The 15,109-nt window shown below is 58.4% G+C and overlaps 2 protein-coding genes across 5 annotated transcripts in view; one reads left to right on the forward strand and one right to left on the reverse strand.

Annotated features, from left to right (window-relative positions):
* The first annotated feature begins 78 nt into the window (after nucleotides 1-78).
* Nucleotides 79-8,406, forward strand: MPG (N-methylpurine DNA glycosylase). The gene is made up of 4 exons (XM_012737763.3): nucleotides 79-270; nucleotides 1,497-1,730; nucleotides 4,946-5,150; nucleotides 7,960-8,406. Exons 1-4 carry the CDS (start codon nucleotides 94-96, stop codon nucleotides 8,334-8,336), a joined length of 993 nt encoding a protein of 330 aa, XP_012593217.1. The 5' UTR covers nucleotides 79-93; the 3' UTR covers nucleotides 8,337-8,406.
* The window catches only part of NPRL3 (NPR3 like, GATOR1 complex subunit), a 47,761-nt gene continuing 41,022 nt past the window's right edge, over nucleotides 8,371-15,109 (reverse strand). For 3 of the 4 annotated variants that reach the window (XM_012737756.3, XM_012737755.3, XM_075994895.1), the window contains 5 exons: nucleotides 13,998-14,104; nucleotides 13,449-13,578; nucleotides 11,216-11,405; nucleotides 10,352-10,544; nucleotides 8,371-9,430 (listed from right to left, as the gene is read on the reverse strand). In XM_012737756.3, coding sequence (XP_012593210.1) covers nucleotides 9,265-9,430; nucleotides 10,352-10,544; nucleotides 11,216-11,405; nucleotides 13,449-13,578; nucleotides 13,998-14,104 — 786 coding nt within the window. In that variant the 3' untranslated portion in view covers nucleotides 8,371-9,264. The remainder of the gene's footprint in view (nucleotides 9,431-10,351; nucleotides 10,545-11,215; nucleotides 11,406-13,448; nucleotides 13,579-13,997; nucleotides 14,105-15,109) is intronic. The other variant, XR_012913459.1, reaches the window with a different exon arrangement.

The raw sequence follows: 15,109 nt of genomic DNA on the forward strand, positions 1-15,109 counted from the left end.
CCGCCCCGCCCCGTCCCTCCTCCCGCCACGAGCCCCCGCCTTAGTCCACAATGGGAAGCGGGAGGCGGGAGTGAGCCCCTCCGCGTGGCCCGCATGGGGCGGAGCCCCGCCGCCCCGCCCCCCGGCTTCCGTCCCTTCCGCGCACGCGCCGGCTCCATCCGCGGTCCCGGCGGCGCTTCCGGAGTTGGCCGCGGGCTGGGCTCCTTGCGGGGTAGGACCCCCGGCTCCTCCGGCCCCGGCCGCCGGATGCCTGCGCGCAGGGGGTCCCAGGTGAGTGCGCGCCCAAGTGAGCGCGCTTCTCGGACAGCCGAGACGGACGCGCGTGCCCCGAGCGGCGCGGCCCGTGAGCTGCGGAGCCAGGCCCGCGGAGGACCAGCGCCGTGCGGACCGGCCGGCCCTGATGGACGCCCGCCGCTGCCCTCCTAGTCCCGCCGCGCAGACGGTGTCAGCACAGGGGTCCAGAGTGGCCCGAGTGCCTGGGGCCCGCCAAGAGCCAAAGTCGGGGTGAGAGCAGGGGCCGCCGCGTCCCGGAGTCTGAGCCCACCGCGAGTGTTGGCAGAGCGAGCCCGGCTGCGGAGACGGTCACGTCAGTATCCATTCCCGGCCGGCTGGCCCGAGGTCTCGGTTCGCCATGGACGTCAGCACTTATGTTAAAAATAATGGGTCTCTCACATGCCAGGAAGACTTGGATACCGTTAAAGACCGCCCCCCCTTGACTGGCTTCCCCAGAACAGCTATGGATGTGTGGCCAGGTTCCCTCTGGCCACGTGGTGGCAAGTGGGCTGTGGACAGCCTGCTGGGTCTTAGCAGACCCTCCCAGTCCTCAGCAGACCTGCCTTTGCCCACTTGTACATTGTTTTCTATGTTGGGCAATGAAGCAGAGGACAGTTGGGGGCCCCCCGGGGTCATTCCCCAAGCACCGCGGATGGGGGCCAGGCTGATGGTCCGCTCCATGCTTGGCCATCTCTGTGTGTCAGGCCTTCTGGGCCATTTTGAGGAGTCTGGCACAATGGGAGCCTGTGTCAGCCAGACAGTAAGAGGTGAAACTCACAATCTGTTTCTGAGCCAGGTCTGCTGAGGTCCTGGATGTGTTTTTAAACTCCTGGTCAGGGTTGGGTACAAAAGGCAGGGTTCCAGAAACTAGCTCAGAAGTTTACTTGGCCCACATGATGAGTGGGAATCAGTTTACCTGTCCCACTATCAGGCTCCCCAACCCTGCAGCCCTGGACCCCCATGCCATGCATCTCACACGTGTGCAGGGTACCTGCAGCAGAGTGGCCACCCTGTAGCACATCAACACATGCCTCTGAGGCTGAGTGTGTCAGGTGTGGCATTCTGTGTGTGCCTCCTGACAGCCCACAGGTGGTCACTGCCACTTTGCAGATGAAGAAACTGAAGCAGGTGGTCAAATCTGGTCCTTGAGCTCCCTGAGCCTGAACTCACCACAAAAGTGTCCTCTCCTATTCAGATGCTTAATTTTTTCTTTCCCATTACAGCCTTCCCGAAGGACGGGGCAAAAAAAACAGCGACTGGCAGAGGCAGAGCAGCTGCAGAGCCCATCAGATGCAGCCCAGTCACCTTCCCCCAAGGACCCCTATGTGGGATTGCCCACAACCCTGGGCCCTCAACGCAGCATCTATTTTTCAAGCCCTAAGGGCCACTTTACCCGACTGGGGTCAGAGTTTTTCGACCAGCCGGCAGTCCCCCTAGCCCGGGCATTTCTGGGACAGGTAATGTGAACATAGCATGTGGTTTCTTGTGAAGTGCTCATCACCGTGCAGGCACCCCTGGGCCCAGCCTGCTCCCTGGGGCTTACCTCCCTGGCTTGGCTTTCGGGGAACCCTCTTGTCCTCATGTACACCCTGGCCCCTGGATAGCTTCCTCTCAGTCATCTGGGAAGAATGTGGAGATTGTTAGTGCTATTTGCCCAGGGTGGAGGGGTGCCACTGTCTGCCTTCCTGCTTTGGGCATCAAGGACAGGAGTAGTTGGTTGCACTATGAGCCTTTCTCACCTGGGAAATAGCCTTATCCATGTTCTATCTGTAATTGGCCTCAGGGCAAGTTACTTGCAAGGGCATCTGTGAGTCCCCTAGTGTCTTTGCCCACCCTGTCCCATGACACAGTCAGTGCCCTGGCTGGGGCCTGTCTCAGTAATGACAGTTTTTAGATGTGAGAACTGTGGCTGTGGCCACCATTGGGCTGCCTGGCATTGGAATCCCCTTGAGACAACTTCCCTCCCCCTGTAGTGCCATGCTGGCTTCCCAGGGCCCCTGCAGCTCAGTGTAGGTCCAGGGTCTGGGTTCTGCCAGTCAGACTTGGAGTGGGAAGCAGGGACTACCCAGGGCCCATCCGGACTACCCAGGTTCTGCAGTACAGCCTGTCACCACACGTGAATGCCTGCAACTCTGCAGTCTTGGCCAGATCTGTCTGGAGCAGTATCTAGGTGATGCTGGGTGCCAAAGCTTCGGGCCTGGCTTTCTGGTTCTCCTAGAGATTCTAGGGCCTACCCTTTGTCCTTTAATTTTAGGTTAAAATAGCCAAGAAGAGCCAGTTTCTGTGACTAGTAGAAAAACCAGTGCCAGGAGTTGGGGGCTGAAAGGAACAGACCCTAAAATGTGGGCTTGACCTAGTGGAGAAGAGACAAGATTCTGTCCCCATGAGGATCCTTCTGAAAGCACCTTAAATATGGCATTTATGAGACAATAAAACAGCACATGGGGCAGGAGCATCCCAGGGTTGGGTCAAGGCCCCAAGGGCGGTGGCAAGGACCCCCATTCCTCTGTCTCTATTCAGCATTCTCGGCATGTTGTAGAGTTTCCCTTTAGGCTGTAGTCGTGTTCACGGGAGCCCATCAGTGGACAAGATGGCATCCAACAGAGAAGAGGGTGTCTCACCCTGTGTGTCCCTTTGATCAGGGAAGACCACTTTTCCATAAGCTCCCAGTGGATGCCCTCACAGACTCTTCAGCCAGGCTTGGGTCACACATCCCTAAAAGGGTCATTGTAGTGAGTTGCCATGACAACCCAGACTGCCTCCTGGGCTGAGAAGGGTATTGCTTCCCTCAATCCCAGGACCTTCTGCCAGCTAGGAGGAGGTATGTGTGCTTGTAATTGGGGGTGGGTGGGAAGAGGCAGCCAACATCTGCCATTGGTGGAAATGATATCAGAGTGAAATTCAGATCAGAGAATCTGGTTGGGGGTGGGGCTCAGTGGCTCGCATCTGTAATCCCAGCACTCTGGGAGGCTGAGGTGGGAGGCTCACTTGAGGCTAGGAGTTCAAGACCAGCCTGAACAAGAGTGAGACCACACCTTTATAAAAAACAGAAAAATTAGGCCGGGCGCGGTGGCTCACGCCTGTAATCCCAGCACTCTGAGAGGCCGAGGCGGGTGGATTGCTCAAGGTCAGGAGTTCAAAACCAGCCTGAGCAAGAGCGAGACCCCGTCTCTACTATAAATAGAAATTAATTGGACAACTAAAAATATATAGAAAAAATTAGCTGGGCATGGTGGCACATGCCTGTAGTCCCAGCTACTCGGGAGGCTGAGGCAAAAGGATCCTTTGAGCCCAGGAGTTTGAGGTTGCTGGGAGCTAGGCTGACGCCACGGCACCCTAGCCCAGGCTACGGAGTGAGACTCTGTCTCAAAAAAAAAAAGAAAAAAAAGAAAAATTAGCTGGGCATGGTGGCATGTGCCTGTAGTCCCAGCTACTTGGGAGGCTGAACCAAGAGGATCACTTGAGCCCAGGAATTTGAGGTTGCAGTGAGCTATGATGAGGCCACTGCACTCCTGCCTATGTGACAGAGCGAGCGAGTCCTTGTCTCAAGAAAAGCAAGAAAATCAGGATGGAAAAGAAAACTGAGAAAAGGGCCATGGGAATCTCCTCTGCAGAAGGGTGGCTGGGCCCCCAGTGTGCCCTGTGTGGAAGCATGCCAAATGAAGCCAAGCTCCTGTCCTTCTCTCCCCTGGAGATGGTCTGCCAAGCCCGGCCCCTTCGCTCCTGTACTCAGGAGTCTGGATGCCAAGGGGGTTTCTGGGCTTCCAGCACAGGCATTGGCCCCTTCTTTGCCACAGGCTGTCTCCTAGAAGGCCTCCCGAATGCTTCCCCATGAGCATCTAAGTCCCAGTGCTCTTCCTCCTGTCCTGTAGTACTGACCATGGCCTGAGGCACCACATGGCTTCCTGGGCTGAGGCAAAGTGGCCTGGCATCCCAGTGACCCCTCTGGCCTAGGGACAAAACAGGTACTAGGAATGTGGCTGATCCCCAAAGCTCTGCTGTGAAGCTATGGAGACCTGGGGCTCCGGGCACTGGAGCACAGCTGCTGGCCATTCCCAGCACCATGGTCCAGGCTGGGCACTGTGAGGCAGCTGGTCCTGCTGCTCAGAAAGGCTTCAGAGCAGAGGGTGGGACCTGGGTGTGCATATCCTTTGTTGCTGTCTCTATAGCCCAGGTGGGGGCACTCCTCAGGCTCTGGAAGGTCCCAGGAGGCTGTGTGGGGACACCCCTGGGGCCCTGTGCCTTTCATGCTACCTGGCCTCATGCTAAGTGTTTATGGTTCTCTGAAGAGGCCTCTTTGGGAAAGGAGGAAGTAGGGGAATGGAGGGTCCCACTGAGAGGACTTGAAGGTTGACCTGCATGGTGAATCCACAAGTGCTGGTTTCCAGCCCAGTCCCAGCTGGAGCTTGAGGTGGCTGCAACCTGTGGTCAGGACTCTGGAGCGAGGCTTGCAGTCTGCTGGTCCGGCAGGGCTGGAGGAGATATCTAGAATGGCAGCATCCAGGTTCTGAGCAGGAGCAAGAGGCAGGGTGATGGAGATGGCAGAGGCAAGGCCCTGGCTGGAACTGGGCACCTGGCACATCCTCAGCTGGTAGATGAGGTCCAGGCTGGGGACGGTCAGGGTGGGTGGACCCATCCCTTCCTGTCCTGTGCACAAACTGACTGCCCACAGGTCCTAGTCCGGCGACTCGCCAATGGCACAGAGCTCCGAGGCCGTGTTGTGGAGACCGAGGCATACTTGGGGCCAGAGGATGAAGCCGCCCACTCAAGGGGTGGCCGGCAGACCCCTCGCAACCGAGGCATGTTCATGAAGCCGGGGACCCTGTATGTGTACATCATCTATGGAATGTACTTCTGCATGAACGTCTCCAGCCGAGGTGAGCAGTGCTGGGGTGCCAGGAATTGGGGGAGCAGGAGGGCTGGCAGGGTCCTCTCAGCTAGCAGCCAGGGGACCTCCAGGGGGACTGGATGGGTTGGGTATTGGAGCAAGGAGGTGCCATTGCCAGGGCAAGGTTTGGGAGCTCTGGCTGCATGGATGGAGCAAGGTTGGTTAGAGGGGCTGGGGGCCCCCACAGGAAAGAGGCCAAGGGCTGCCCCTGAATGCAGAGCAGACAGGTTCAGGCGGCCACTGCTAGTTCCAGAACTTGGAGTTGGTGTCAAAGATGGCACTGGGGTAGATTCAGCAGGGGCTGGTCATGGGAAAATGGGTGAGATCAATTTTGGGTGGCCCATTATGGATGGGGTCTCAATCAGTTGTTCTCAACCAGGTGAGATTCTGCCCCCCAGGGGACATTGGTCATTTGGTCATCACACCTGAGAAGTGCTACTGGCATGCAGTGGGTGGAGGACAGGGATGCTGCTCAGCACCATGTAACACAAAGGATAGCTCCCACCACAGAGAATCATCTGGCCCCAAAAGTCAGTAGTGGAGGTGGGGGTCTTGAGCTCATGGTAGAATACACTTGCCCCTGTGGGTCCAGCTCTGAGGCAGGCTCTGTCCTTGGTGAACATGTGACCCTGTGTTCCTGGTGGTCTATCTCAGGAGGAAGAGGTCAGGCAGGGTCAGAGCCACTGCTGACCAGAAGCAGAGTCTGTCTGGCCCATGCTGGCTGGCCAGACCTAGCATGTCTGCTGAGCCTTCCCCACCCACCCCAAGATGAGCTTGGGGAGGCCAGTGAGCGGCTCAGGGTCTGTCATGTTGTGGGTCATACACTTGTTGAATGAGTACGGTGATGTGTGAACTGTCACCACCTGCAGGCAGCTGGGGGTGTCTACTGTAAGAGCCATGGGGGTGAAGGATTTGGGAACCCCAGGACTGGCCCTGGCCTGGCACAAGCAGGTGTTGAGTGAGACTGAATGACTGGACATCCAAAGAGGGTGGGGCCCCTCCTGGAGGGCCTTGAATACCTTGGAGAGTTTGGTCCTGGGGCTTTGTGTTGGCAGTGGAACCAGCCTCTCGTGTGAGGTAAGACTGATCTCATAGGAGGGAGAGAGACTGAACACGGAAATGCTCAGTGCCATGGCCCATGGAGGAGGCCAGGGTCCTGGGGAATGGTGGACAGGGCAGAGGCAGGAGTATGGTCTGTAATTTCTGGATGTGTGACCAAGATGCTCCAGGAAAGTCCAGGTCTGGAGAGCAGGACCCCCCCCCATGAGTGCAGACAGTCAGGGTCAGGGTCATCCAGGTGGAGTGGAGGTGAAGGGAGGCCAGGACATAGCTGTCACCTGCCCTTGGGATGAAGGCAGCTGGTCCAAGATGAGGATGAGGGTGCCAAAAGTGGGGTCAGGGTGAGTGGAGGAGTAGGGCTGAGGATATGGAAGTCTGGCAGGAAGAGAGCCAACGTGTTGTGTTTTTATTTGTCAGGATGTAGGACTTAGATGCCTTCTGTGGAAAGGAGCACCGTGAAGGGGGTGTGGCCAGGCTGCTCCTTTGTCTCATTTGCGAGGGGGGGTCTCAGTGAGACAGTGGTGGACATGTGTCCTGCCCCTTTCTGCTGAGGTGGCTCAGGATGGGCACAGAGGAACCTCTACCTGATGAGCTGGGAGCAGCATGGGAATCACAGAGGGACTGGAACTTCAAGGCTTTGCTTGGCTTTGATTTATCTTGCAATACTTTGAACACTGGCTGGTTAAGGGGTGTCTGCTCACAAGAACCCTGCACTTGCTGAGCTGCTGGCTATGCCGAAGGGTAAGGCATTGTCCACTCAGGGCTGGCCCCCAGTGCTGTGGAGGCCCCAGAGTAGGGACTGTGTTGGCCACCCTCCAGCTGAGCCTTTGGACTCCCAGAAGCTAGGCAGGCCAGGGACGCACAGGTGAGTTTCAGCAGGTGCCTCACTGGAGGGTCAGGGCTCCTCTGATTAGAGTCCACATCAACACTGTCCCCAGCCAGGAATCTGAGGGGCCTTCCTAGACATGCACAGCAGTGGGAATTTGGACACCTGTGTCCTTGAGTGAGCCTCTGGGCCCAGGAGTGTCAATTCTAGCCTCTGGAGTGGCCTGTATTGGTGACGGAGGGGGCTGTGCTGGGGGCACCCCAAGGGAGGTGAGGGGGTTTTGTTGGCATCCCCTTCCGTGCCTTCAGAGGGTGTTGCGGTCAGTCTGAGTGGGCTCTCCCAGCCTCCTGTGCACACTGGTGGCTGCTCCAGGCCAAGCTCCTGGCTTGCCCAGCACTGATGTTGAGTGGGTGAGGCAGATGAGGAGCCCTGGGGCCTGCCTAGGGATCAGGGCTGGGCCCAAGGCTTCCTGACAGAGTGCCTGCCGCCTTCCTCAGGAGAGGACTGGCTCCGGGCACTTCCTTTGCTGGCCTCTTGGCTGCTGCCAATCACAAGACCAGGAGAAGCCAGGGAGAAGGGGCTGATTGATGTCAAACACTCCCCAGGGCTGCCCTGGCTACATGGGAGCAGCCACATGGGGGCTTCCCAGTGGGTAGAGGTGGAGGCTCTGCCTACTGGTGGCAACTAGAGGTGCCCACAGAAAGCACAGCTGCCTCGTGGGGCAGGCAGGCAGGCAGGGGGGTCCAGACACGGTGAGGTGCAGACCCCTCCACCGGCTCAGACCCAGAGGGCAGTGAGCACAGCGTGTGCAGAACAGGGTCCCTGCCTCACACAGGAAGGCAGCCGCACCACCTCTGCAGCACTGGGTGTGCCCAGGGAGGCTCTGCTCTCAGCTTGTGTGTCTGCCCCACAGGGGACGGGGCTTGCATCCTGCTGCGCGCACTGGAGCCCGTGGGGGGCCTAGAGACCATGCGGCAGCTTCGCACCACCCTCCGGAAAGGGACCGCCTGCCGTGCCCTCAAGGACCGTGAGCTCTGCAGTGGTCCCTCCAAGCTGTGTCAGGCCCTGGCCATCGACAAGAGCTTTGACCAGAAAGACCTAGCCCAAGACGAGGCCATTTGGTTGGAGCGTGGCCCCCTGGGGCCCAGTGAGCAAGCTGTGGTGGCAACAGCCCGGGTGGGCATAGGCTATTCAGGGGAGTGGGCCCAGAAACCCCTGCGCTTCTACATCCGGGGCAGCCCCTGGGTCAGTGTGGTGGACAGAGTGGCTGAGCAGGAGGCACAGGCCTAAGCAAAGGGCCTGCTCAGATAAGACTTTTTAAATGTTTAAAAAAACAAATAAATTCTTTATTTCTAGAAAACAGTTGTGTCTCAGCCAGTGGTCAGTATTATCTGGGGTCTACTCTTCCTCTGGGGGGGGGCAGGGGGCAGAGGGGGGGAGAGAGAGAGTGTGTGTGTGTGTGTGTGTGTGAGTGTGTGAGTGTGTGTGTGTGTGGTGCCAGCCCCAGGTGGGTATCGGGAAGAGTCCTCAGCAAGCGTGCAGACATCCCCCAAGGGTGGGCCTCGTGCACAGTAGATCACACCTCACCAGCCACAGGGTGTGCACAAGTGACAGGGCTGCTCCAGCCCAGGCCCTTGAGTGTTGGATGGTCAGGACGGGTTACAGCTTGGCTATGCGCCTGCTGGTGGCTTATATGGGACCACAGTGAGGGCTGGGCCAAGAAAAGCTCAGGGCAAGCCAGGAGGAAGAAGCGTGTGGCGGACAGAGTTTGTGATTGAGCAAGGGGGTGCCACGAAATACCTCACACGTGAGCAGCCCTCAGAGGGGCAAGGATGGGCCAAGCAAGCATTTCTGCACATTCCCTTCGGGGGCCAGCATTGGGGGGAGTGTCTCAGAAAGGCACAGCCCACACTTGTGTGGGACACAGGCCCCACTCAGACTCGAGTCCTGGAAGGCTCCCTCCAGCTCCCTGCCACTAAGGCTTGCTGCTAGGACCAAGTGAAGAGAGTACCACTGCACGGCTGCTGCAGAACCAGACCAAAATGCCTGCAGCAGGGAGGACAGCAGGGGTTCTGAGGCCTTCAGTCAGGCCCTGGCTGGCCATCCAGCCAACACCACAGCTAAGAGGGCTCCTACGTGGCAGGGAGGGGGCCCTAGAGTAGGGAGAGGCTGGCGCCCACCCTCACACCCCAGCAGCCTCTCCATCCTCTGCCTGGGGTCACGTGAGTAGTGCCTGGAAGACAGCGATGACAGGGTCCTCGTGGGTGGTCACCACCAGCACACTGCGGAACTTGTCAAAGAGCATGAGCAGCTGGGAGCGCCGTGTGTTCTCGTTGTACATGATCTCCTCCAGGTGGTGGCGGCCGCGGAAGTAGTGAAGGAGCCTGGAGGGGAGGGGCTGGCATGAGTGTGGCCTGAGGCTGGCCTCCAAAGGCCTCTGCCTAACAGCCACTGGTGGGGATCAGCCCTGAGCTGCCCAGAGGCCTGAGGAGAGCTGGGGTATGGAAGCCAGGGAGGCAGCCCCCACGACCCCCACCAACAAGGGCAAAAAACCAGCAGGTGGGCCTGAAGCAGGCCCTGGAGGACGCACAGCTCTTCAAACCTAGGGCTGCGCAAGCCTGCATCCTGATGTGGGCAGGGATCTTCCAGTGGCTTCCCTTTTGTGCTGCTGCAGCAGAATCCAACATGGCTCTGGACCCAGGGTGACTGCTCTGGAGGGTTTCTGTAGCTGGGGCTGGCACAGAGCAGCCAGGATGCAGGTGAGGCCTGGACCGGCTGCTTAGAAGAGTCACATATGGTCTCTCAAGGGCCTGGAGTATGACTCTTCATTGGGGGTTCAGACGCTGTTAACCTAACCTCTCCTGGAAAACCATGTACCTATAGTGCCCCCCACATCAGGGTGAGGGTGACAGAGACCATCCAGCCCCATCACCTATGATGTGGGAGATCCTAGACCCACCTGGGCTAAGAGTCCTGAGCAAATCACTACCAAGTCCCCTGTGGGTAACAAGTTACTGCTGCCTCTCAACAAGTTATAAGACACATCTAAGAAGTACTGGGAGACTCAGAGACAACACCTCAGGCACCAGGCCAACTGCATTCCCCAAGCCTGGGCAGTGGCACCTGCCCCTGCACACAGGTACCAGGTAGAGACACCTGAATGTTGGAGACATTCAGGTGCTCAACCAGGAGCACCATTTACTGTCAGTGGATTTAAATTTGTGATCATGCTGGGTATGTCCCTATCTATATTCTTTTTTCACCCTGCAGCTGGTCCCAGCTGCGCTTGGTCATGCTGCCCTCACCTGGCAAACATTCGCAGGTCCTCAGGGTTCTGAGCTGCAGGAACACTGAGGATGGCCGCCCGCTCATGCTCTGACAGGCTGGCCAGCAGATTCTCTGTCATCCTCTTGTTCAGTGGTGAGTCCCCACTGGGGAGCAGCTCTGCACTGGAGTTGTCCATGCTCGGGCTAGTGAGGGTCATGTCGTCACTGCTGGCTGTGGGTGGGTGTGGGTCAGCGTGGCAGCAGCACCCAGGTGGAATTCCAGGATGTCAAGGGGGAGCATCGAGTGCAGAGCCAGCAGCCAGACCCCCAGGGACACCCCCAACTCCCACAATGCCCTGCCTGGTGCCCCAGCTGCACCACCTGTCCCACTAGGCACTCACTGCCCCCCTATACCCTGGATGTGACAACCCTCTTATGTGGTTGATCTGGACAAGGAGCCTCCCCCAGGGAAGCAGCCTTGAGAGCCTGAACAGAGGCATGATATGTGCCCCCATACCCCAAGGCATGCCTGGGCATCCTGCCCTCACCCCACATGGAGGACAAGTGCCCTAGAAAGGCAGGGTCCTTACATGAAGCCTGAAGTCGGTTCCCAGCTGCAGAAGGACTTTCAAAGCCTTCCAGCCCCTTTCCTTAACCAAGCCTGGAGACTTGGCAATGGCTGCCACAACAGCTCTTCCAAGCAGTGACTGTGGCAGTCACTGTCTCTTCATGGGCCCTCAGACACAGAGGTTTCTCCTCAGGGGACATGACAGGTGGGTGTGCACGTATGTGTGCACAGCTGTGTGAAGGCCCCTCACTGCCAGCAGCACCCATGTGTGGCCTCCTGGCTGCCACCCCCAACTGTATCCCGCCACTACCAGATAAATGCCCTGGGGTGCTTACTTGGGGAGCCAAAGCTGAGGGCATTGGGCGTGCTGAGGCTGCGGCCACCGACCCGGGCAGTGAAGGGGACATCATCCTCTCGAGGGCGGGGCTCCTCCTCACTGGGCGAGGCCATCAGGCAGACGTAGGTGTGCAGCTGGATGAGGAGCCGGTGCTGCAGCATCCATACCACCATCTGGATGAGCTGGGTCTATGGGCAGATAACATGTGAGGCTGGTCCCTCCAAGCCCCAGTCCCTTCCTCGGGGATCAGGGAGCCACAGCCCAGCATTCTCCTTGGTGCCAACTCCCAGGCAGGAGGCCCTCACCTCAGAAAAGGAGCCCAAGCTGTGGGCCAGCTCTACCAGGCCAACTCACCCTACAGGGAAGGGAGTGGGGCCACGAGAGCACCTGGATCACAATGCACACCTGGGCTGCCCCAGCATCTGGCTGAGGAGTGGGACCTGCCATGCAGAGGCCCCTGCATCCCCTTCTCTGAGCCAACTCCCCCACGTTGTCCTGCTGGATCTGCCCCTACTCTGCCTCCCTCACTGGCAGCCCACAGAGGCCTGGCAGCTGTTCCTCTGCTGGACAAGCCAGACATTGTTCAAAAAGAGGCTGTGGACAGATGCCCTAACAGCAAAAAGTCTTCTCCTTGGATCCACCTGAGAGTACACCCTGGGCACATGGGTGGTTCCAGAAGGAAGCTGGGGACAGGGACCCTCCATGTGCCTAAGGGTGGCCAGGAAGGGCTAGCACCTGACCAAGAGCAGTACAGGGTAGAGCCCAGCACTTCCCAGACACAGATGTGGGGCTGCACGAAGGGCACAGACAGCATCGACGTCCTCAGACGTACACATCTGCCTGCTCTCCTTTGGGAGGTCCACAAGGAGTTGCCTGGTCAGGGCCACCTCCAGGGGAATGGAGGACACGCCATAGGCATATATGATGTGCTCAAAAGCCAATAAAATTCTAAAGGATTGTAAAATATCTGGACTTAAAATGAAAGTAAGAAATAAAACAAGCGGGCATCACAGCACTGGAGAGCCCGTCCCTCAGCCTGGGCAGAACCGAATCTGGCTCCATCTGGGCCCCTTGACAAGGCCTGGGGCAGCTGCTCAGTCGTGGCCTGGAAAATCCACCCCATTATCTAGCCCCCTGGGAAGTTTGCTGGGATGGGGGCACCGGCAGCCCCTCCCTGAGCACTGCCCCGGAGGAAGGGAGGGAGGTGCAGATGCAAAGTGTGTCTTTTATTCAGCTGGCACAACCTGGCACAGTTCCTGGAAACCAAAGGCTCCATGAAAGACTGCATTCAGGGCTCTGTCACGCTCGGCATCTAAAGGAGCTGAAAAACCAGGATCTTGTTCTCATTCACAATTTGAGAAAGGAAAGGAAGGGTTTGATTTTAAGGACTGGTTTTGCCTAATAGATCTGGCACTTATTAAAACAAATACTTCACTTCCGCAGACAGGGCACTGAGGTATCTTCAATACCTGTCCTATTGCCCTGCCCTGGATCCCTGCCCAGAGCTCCGGGAGCTCAGCAGATGGGAGGGGCAAATCCTCCTTGGCTTCTGTGACACCTTGGCACGAGGCTGTGAAAGTGACACACTACTGCCCATGGGGGAGTAGTCTACGTCACAGACGTAGACTCAGCAGTTCCTCCCACACACCTGTGGGAGCCCTCCCCTCCTCTTGCCACATCCAGCCCCATACCTGCCTGCCCCTACCCTGACCCAGGCCCACTAGGTGGCATCATCCTAGGCAGGTCCTTTCCAGGTCCTCTTGGATGAGGAGATTCTGGGGCCAGTGACCCCAGGATTCACACCCACAGACCCTGCGGGCACCTGAACCATGGCAGGGGGAGGGGCAGAAGCAAAACCCTCTTAGAGGGCCAGGCCCAGGCCCAGTGAGAACAAAGCTGCCTCTGCATCTCCTCCATCTGTGGGAAATCCCCAGGCCCAGAACGGGCACAACACAGCTCTGCTGGCCCAGGAAAGGCCAAGACTCGCCAAGCCTAACCCTGAGCACCACAGCCACGGTGGGCTCTACAGGAAGGAAATGACTGCCCAAGTGTCCACAGGTGGCCTGGCAGCCAGCTTTTGGGGTGCCCTGGGCAGGGTGTGCAGCATCTGCACAAGTCTGCAAAAACCAAGACGAAGGAAGACGGCAGGACTGAGGGCTCTCAGGTCAGGACCCACAGCCAGGTGGGAAGTGCCCTATCTGCCTCACCAGGCTCCCGGAGCTTCTACTCACCTCCTGCACAGGGGGTGCCAAGGGGTTCCTGAATTCTGATAAGGAGACAGGCAAGGAGAACTTGGCGAGGACGGACGGCAGGTCGTGAGATGGGAACTGGCGGGAGAACTGCTCGGCCAGCGGGGAGTACCTGCGGGCAGGCGGGTGTGGCGTGAGCTCAGTAACCCCCACTGCATTCTCGACACCGGCCCTCAGCAGGGAAACACTCATGAGAGCGGAAGGGGTGAGGAGGCACAGCAGAGCCGTGTAGGCCTTCTGTGTGGCCGAGGGGCTGCAGAAGGAATAAGCACAGGTCACCCCAACACCCACACACCCTCAGGCAGGTTAGCAGAGCTGTAGGAGGAGGTGGCCTTGATCTGGAGGGCCACACAGCACTGAAGCAGACCAGAACAGGGACCTGGAGGCCGGATGTTAGGCTGAAGCGAGAGCCTGGCCAGGTCTTCCACAGTCTCTGGTGCCTAGCTGACCTGGGACTAGCACCTAGAGGCCCCCGCCAGCCTCAACCCTTCCAACTCGGGGCTCCAGGCCTCAGCAGCCAGCAATACTCACAGACACACACCAGCATTAGGAGACAGCATGTAGACATTGTTCTCACACAGTGGGTAGACAATGATGGCCTTGCCCCAGTACACCAGGTGAGCCGCAAGCTGGAAAACCTGTGGGCAAGGGAGAAGCAAGGAGGCTGTAGGTAGCAGTTAGCCTGGTAGCCATGGCCCACCTGCCCTGGAGAAGCTGGCCCCAGGCTCACGCAGCACAGATTTTGTGGCCATGGCCCCCCGAGACTCCTTCCCTGACCAGCATCTTCCCCACCTCTCGTCAGGGCGTTGGGCACAGACAGCACACAGTGCCTCTTGCACTCAGAGCAACGGCCTTTTTATCCTAGTCCCTGTGCTGTCTTGGCTACCACTGAGGAATGCTGATCTTAGACCCAGGCTGCAAGCCCCCAAGCATGGGAACGTCTGGGATGCTGGGGAACACAGGGTCAGCCCGACTGGGCAGGGGGCTTGGCTGGAAGTCCTGGCAGAGGTACAGCCCTCCCACACCCACCTGGACCCCAGGACCTCTGAGTGACAGTGGATGTCGGCTCACTCGGCATGCTACCCCTGCACACCCAAGAGCCCCAGACTCATCTGTGTGCCCCACTCCCCTGAAGAACATCCCCTTCCCTGTTCCCCTTGACCCTCAGACATCAGACAAACTAAGACACCCCAAATCCCCTCCTGGGGAAACCTCAAGGCATCCCAGCTCCATGAGGGAGGCGAGTTCTGAGAGCACAGCACAACAGCACTTCATGGAAAGGTGTGTTAAATTCCCAGCAGCCAGGTGACTCTCCATCACCCCAGGACACCACTGCATCCTCTCTGCAGGTAGACCTCCGTGGGGGTGAGTCACTCACTGCCTGGGCGCAGTGCCTGCTGTGCTGCTAAGGATGCATCTACCTCATCTCAGAAAACAAGACCTCTGGTAGCACCACCGACTCCAAGACGGCTGATTCCAGCTTCACTGTCACACTCTTCTCACATCCCAGTGCCACTGACATTCGCTCTGAAGACTCGTGATCCCTTTTCTCTATCCCTGCCACCACCCAGCCTGGTAGTCTCCACCTCTCACCTTTCCCTGCATCAGCCCTCCCTGGTCCCTCTGCCCCTCCAAGACACTCT

The sequence above is a fragment of the Microcebus murinus genome, chromosome 19 (genome assembly GCF_040939455.1).
Source record: "Microcebus murinus isolate Inina chromosome 19, M.murinus_Inina_mat1.0, whole genome shotgun sequence".
NCBI classification, from domain to species: Eukaryota; Metazoa; Chordata; class Mammalia; order Primates; family Cheirogaleidae; genus Microcebus; species Microcebus murinus.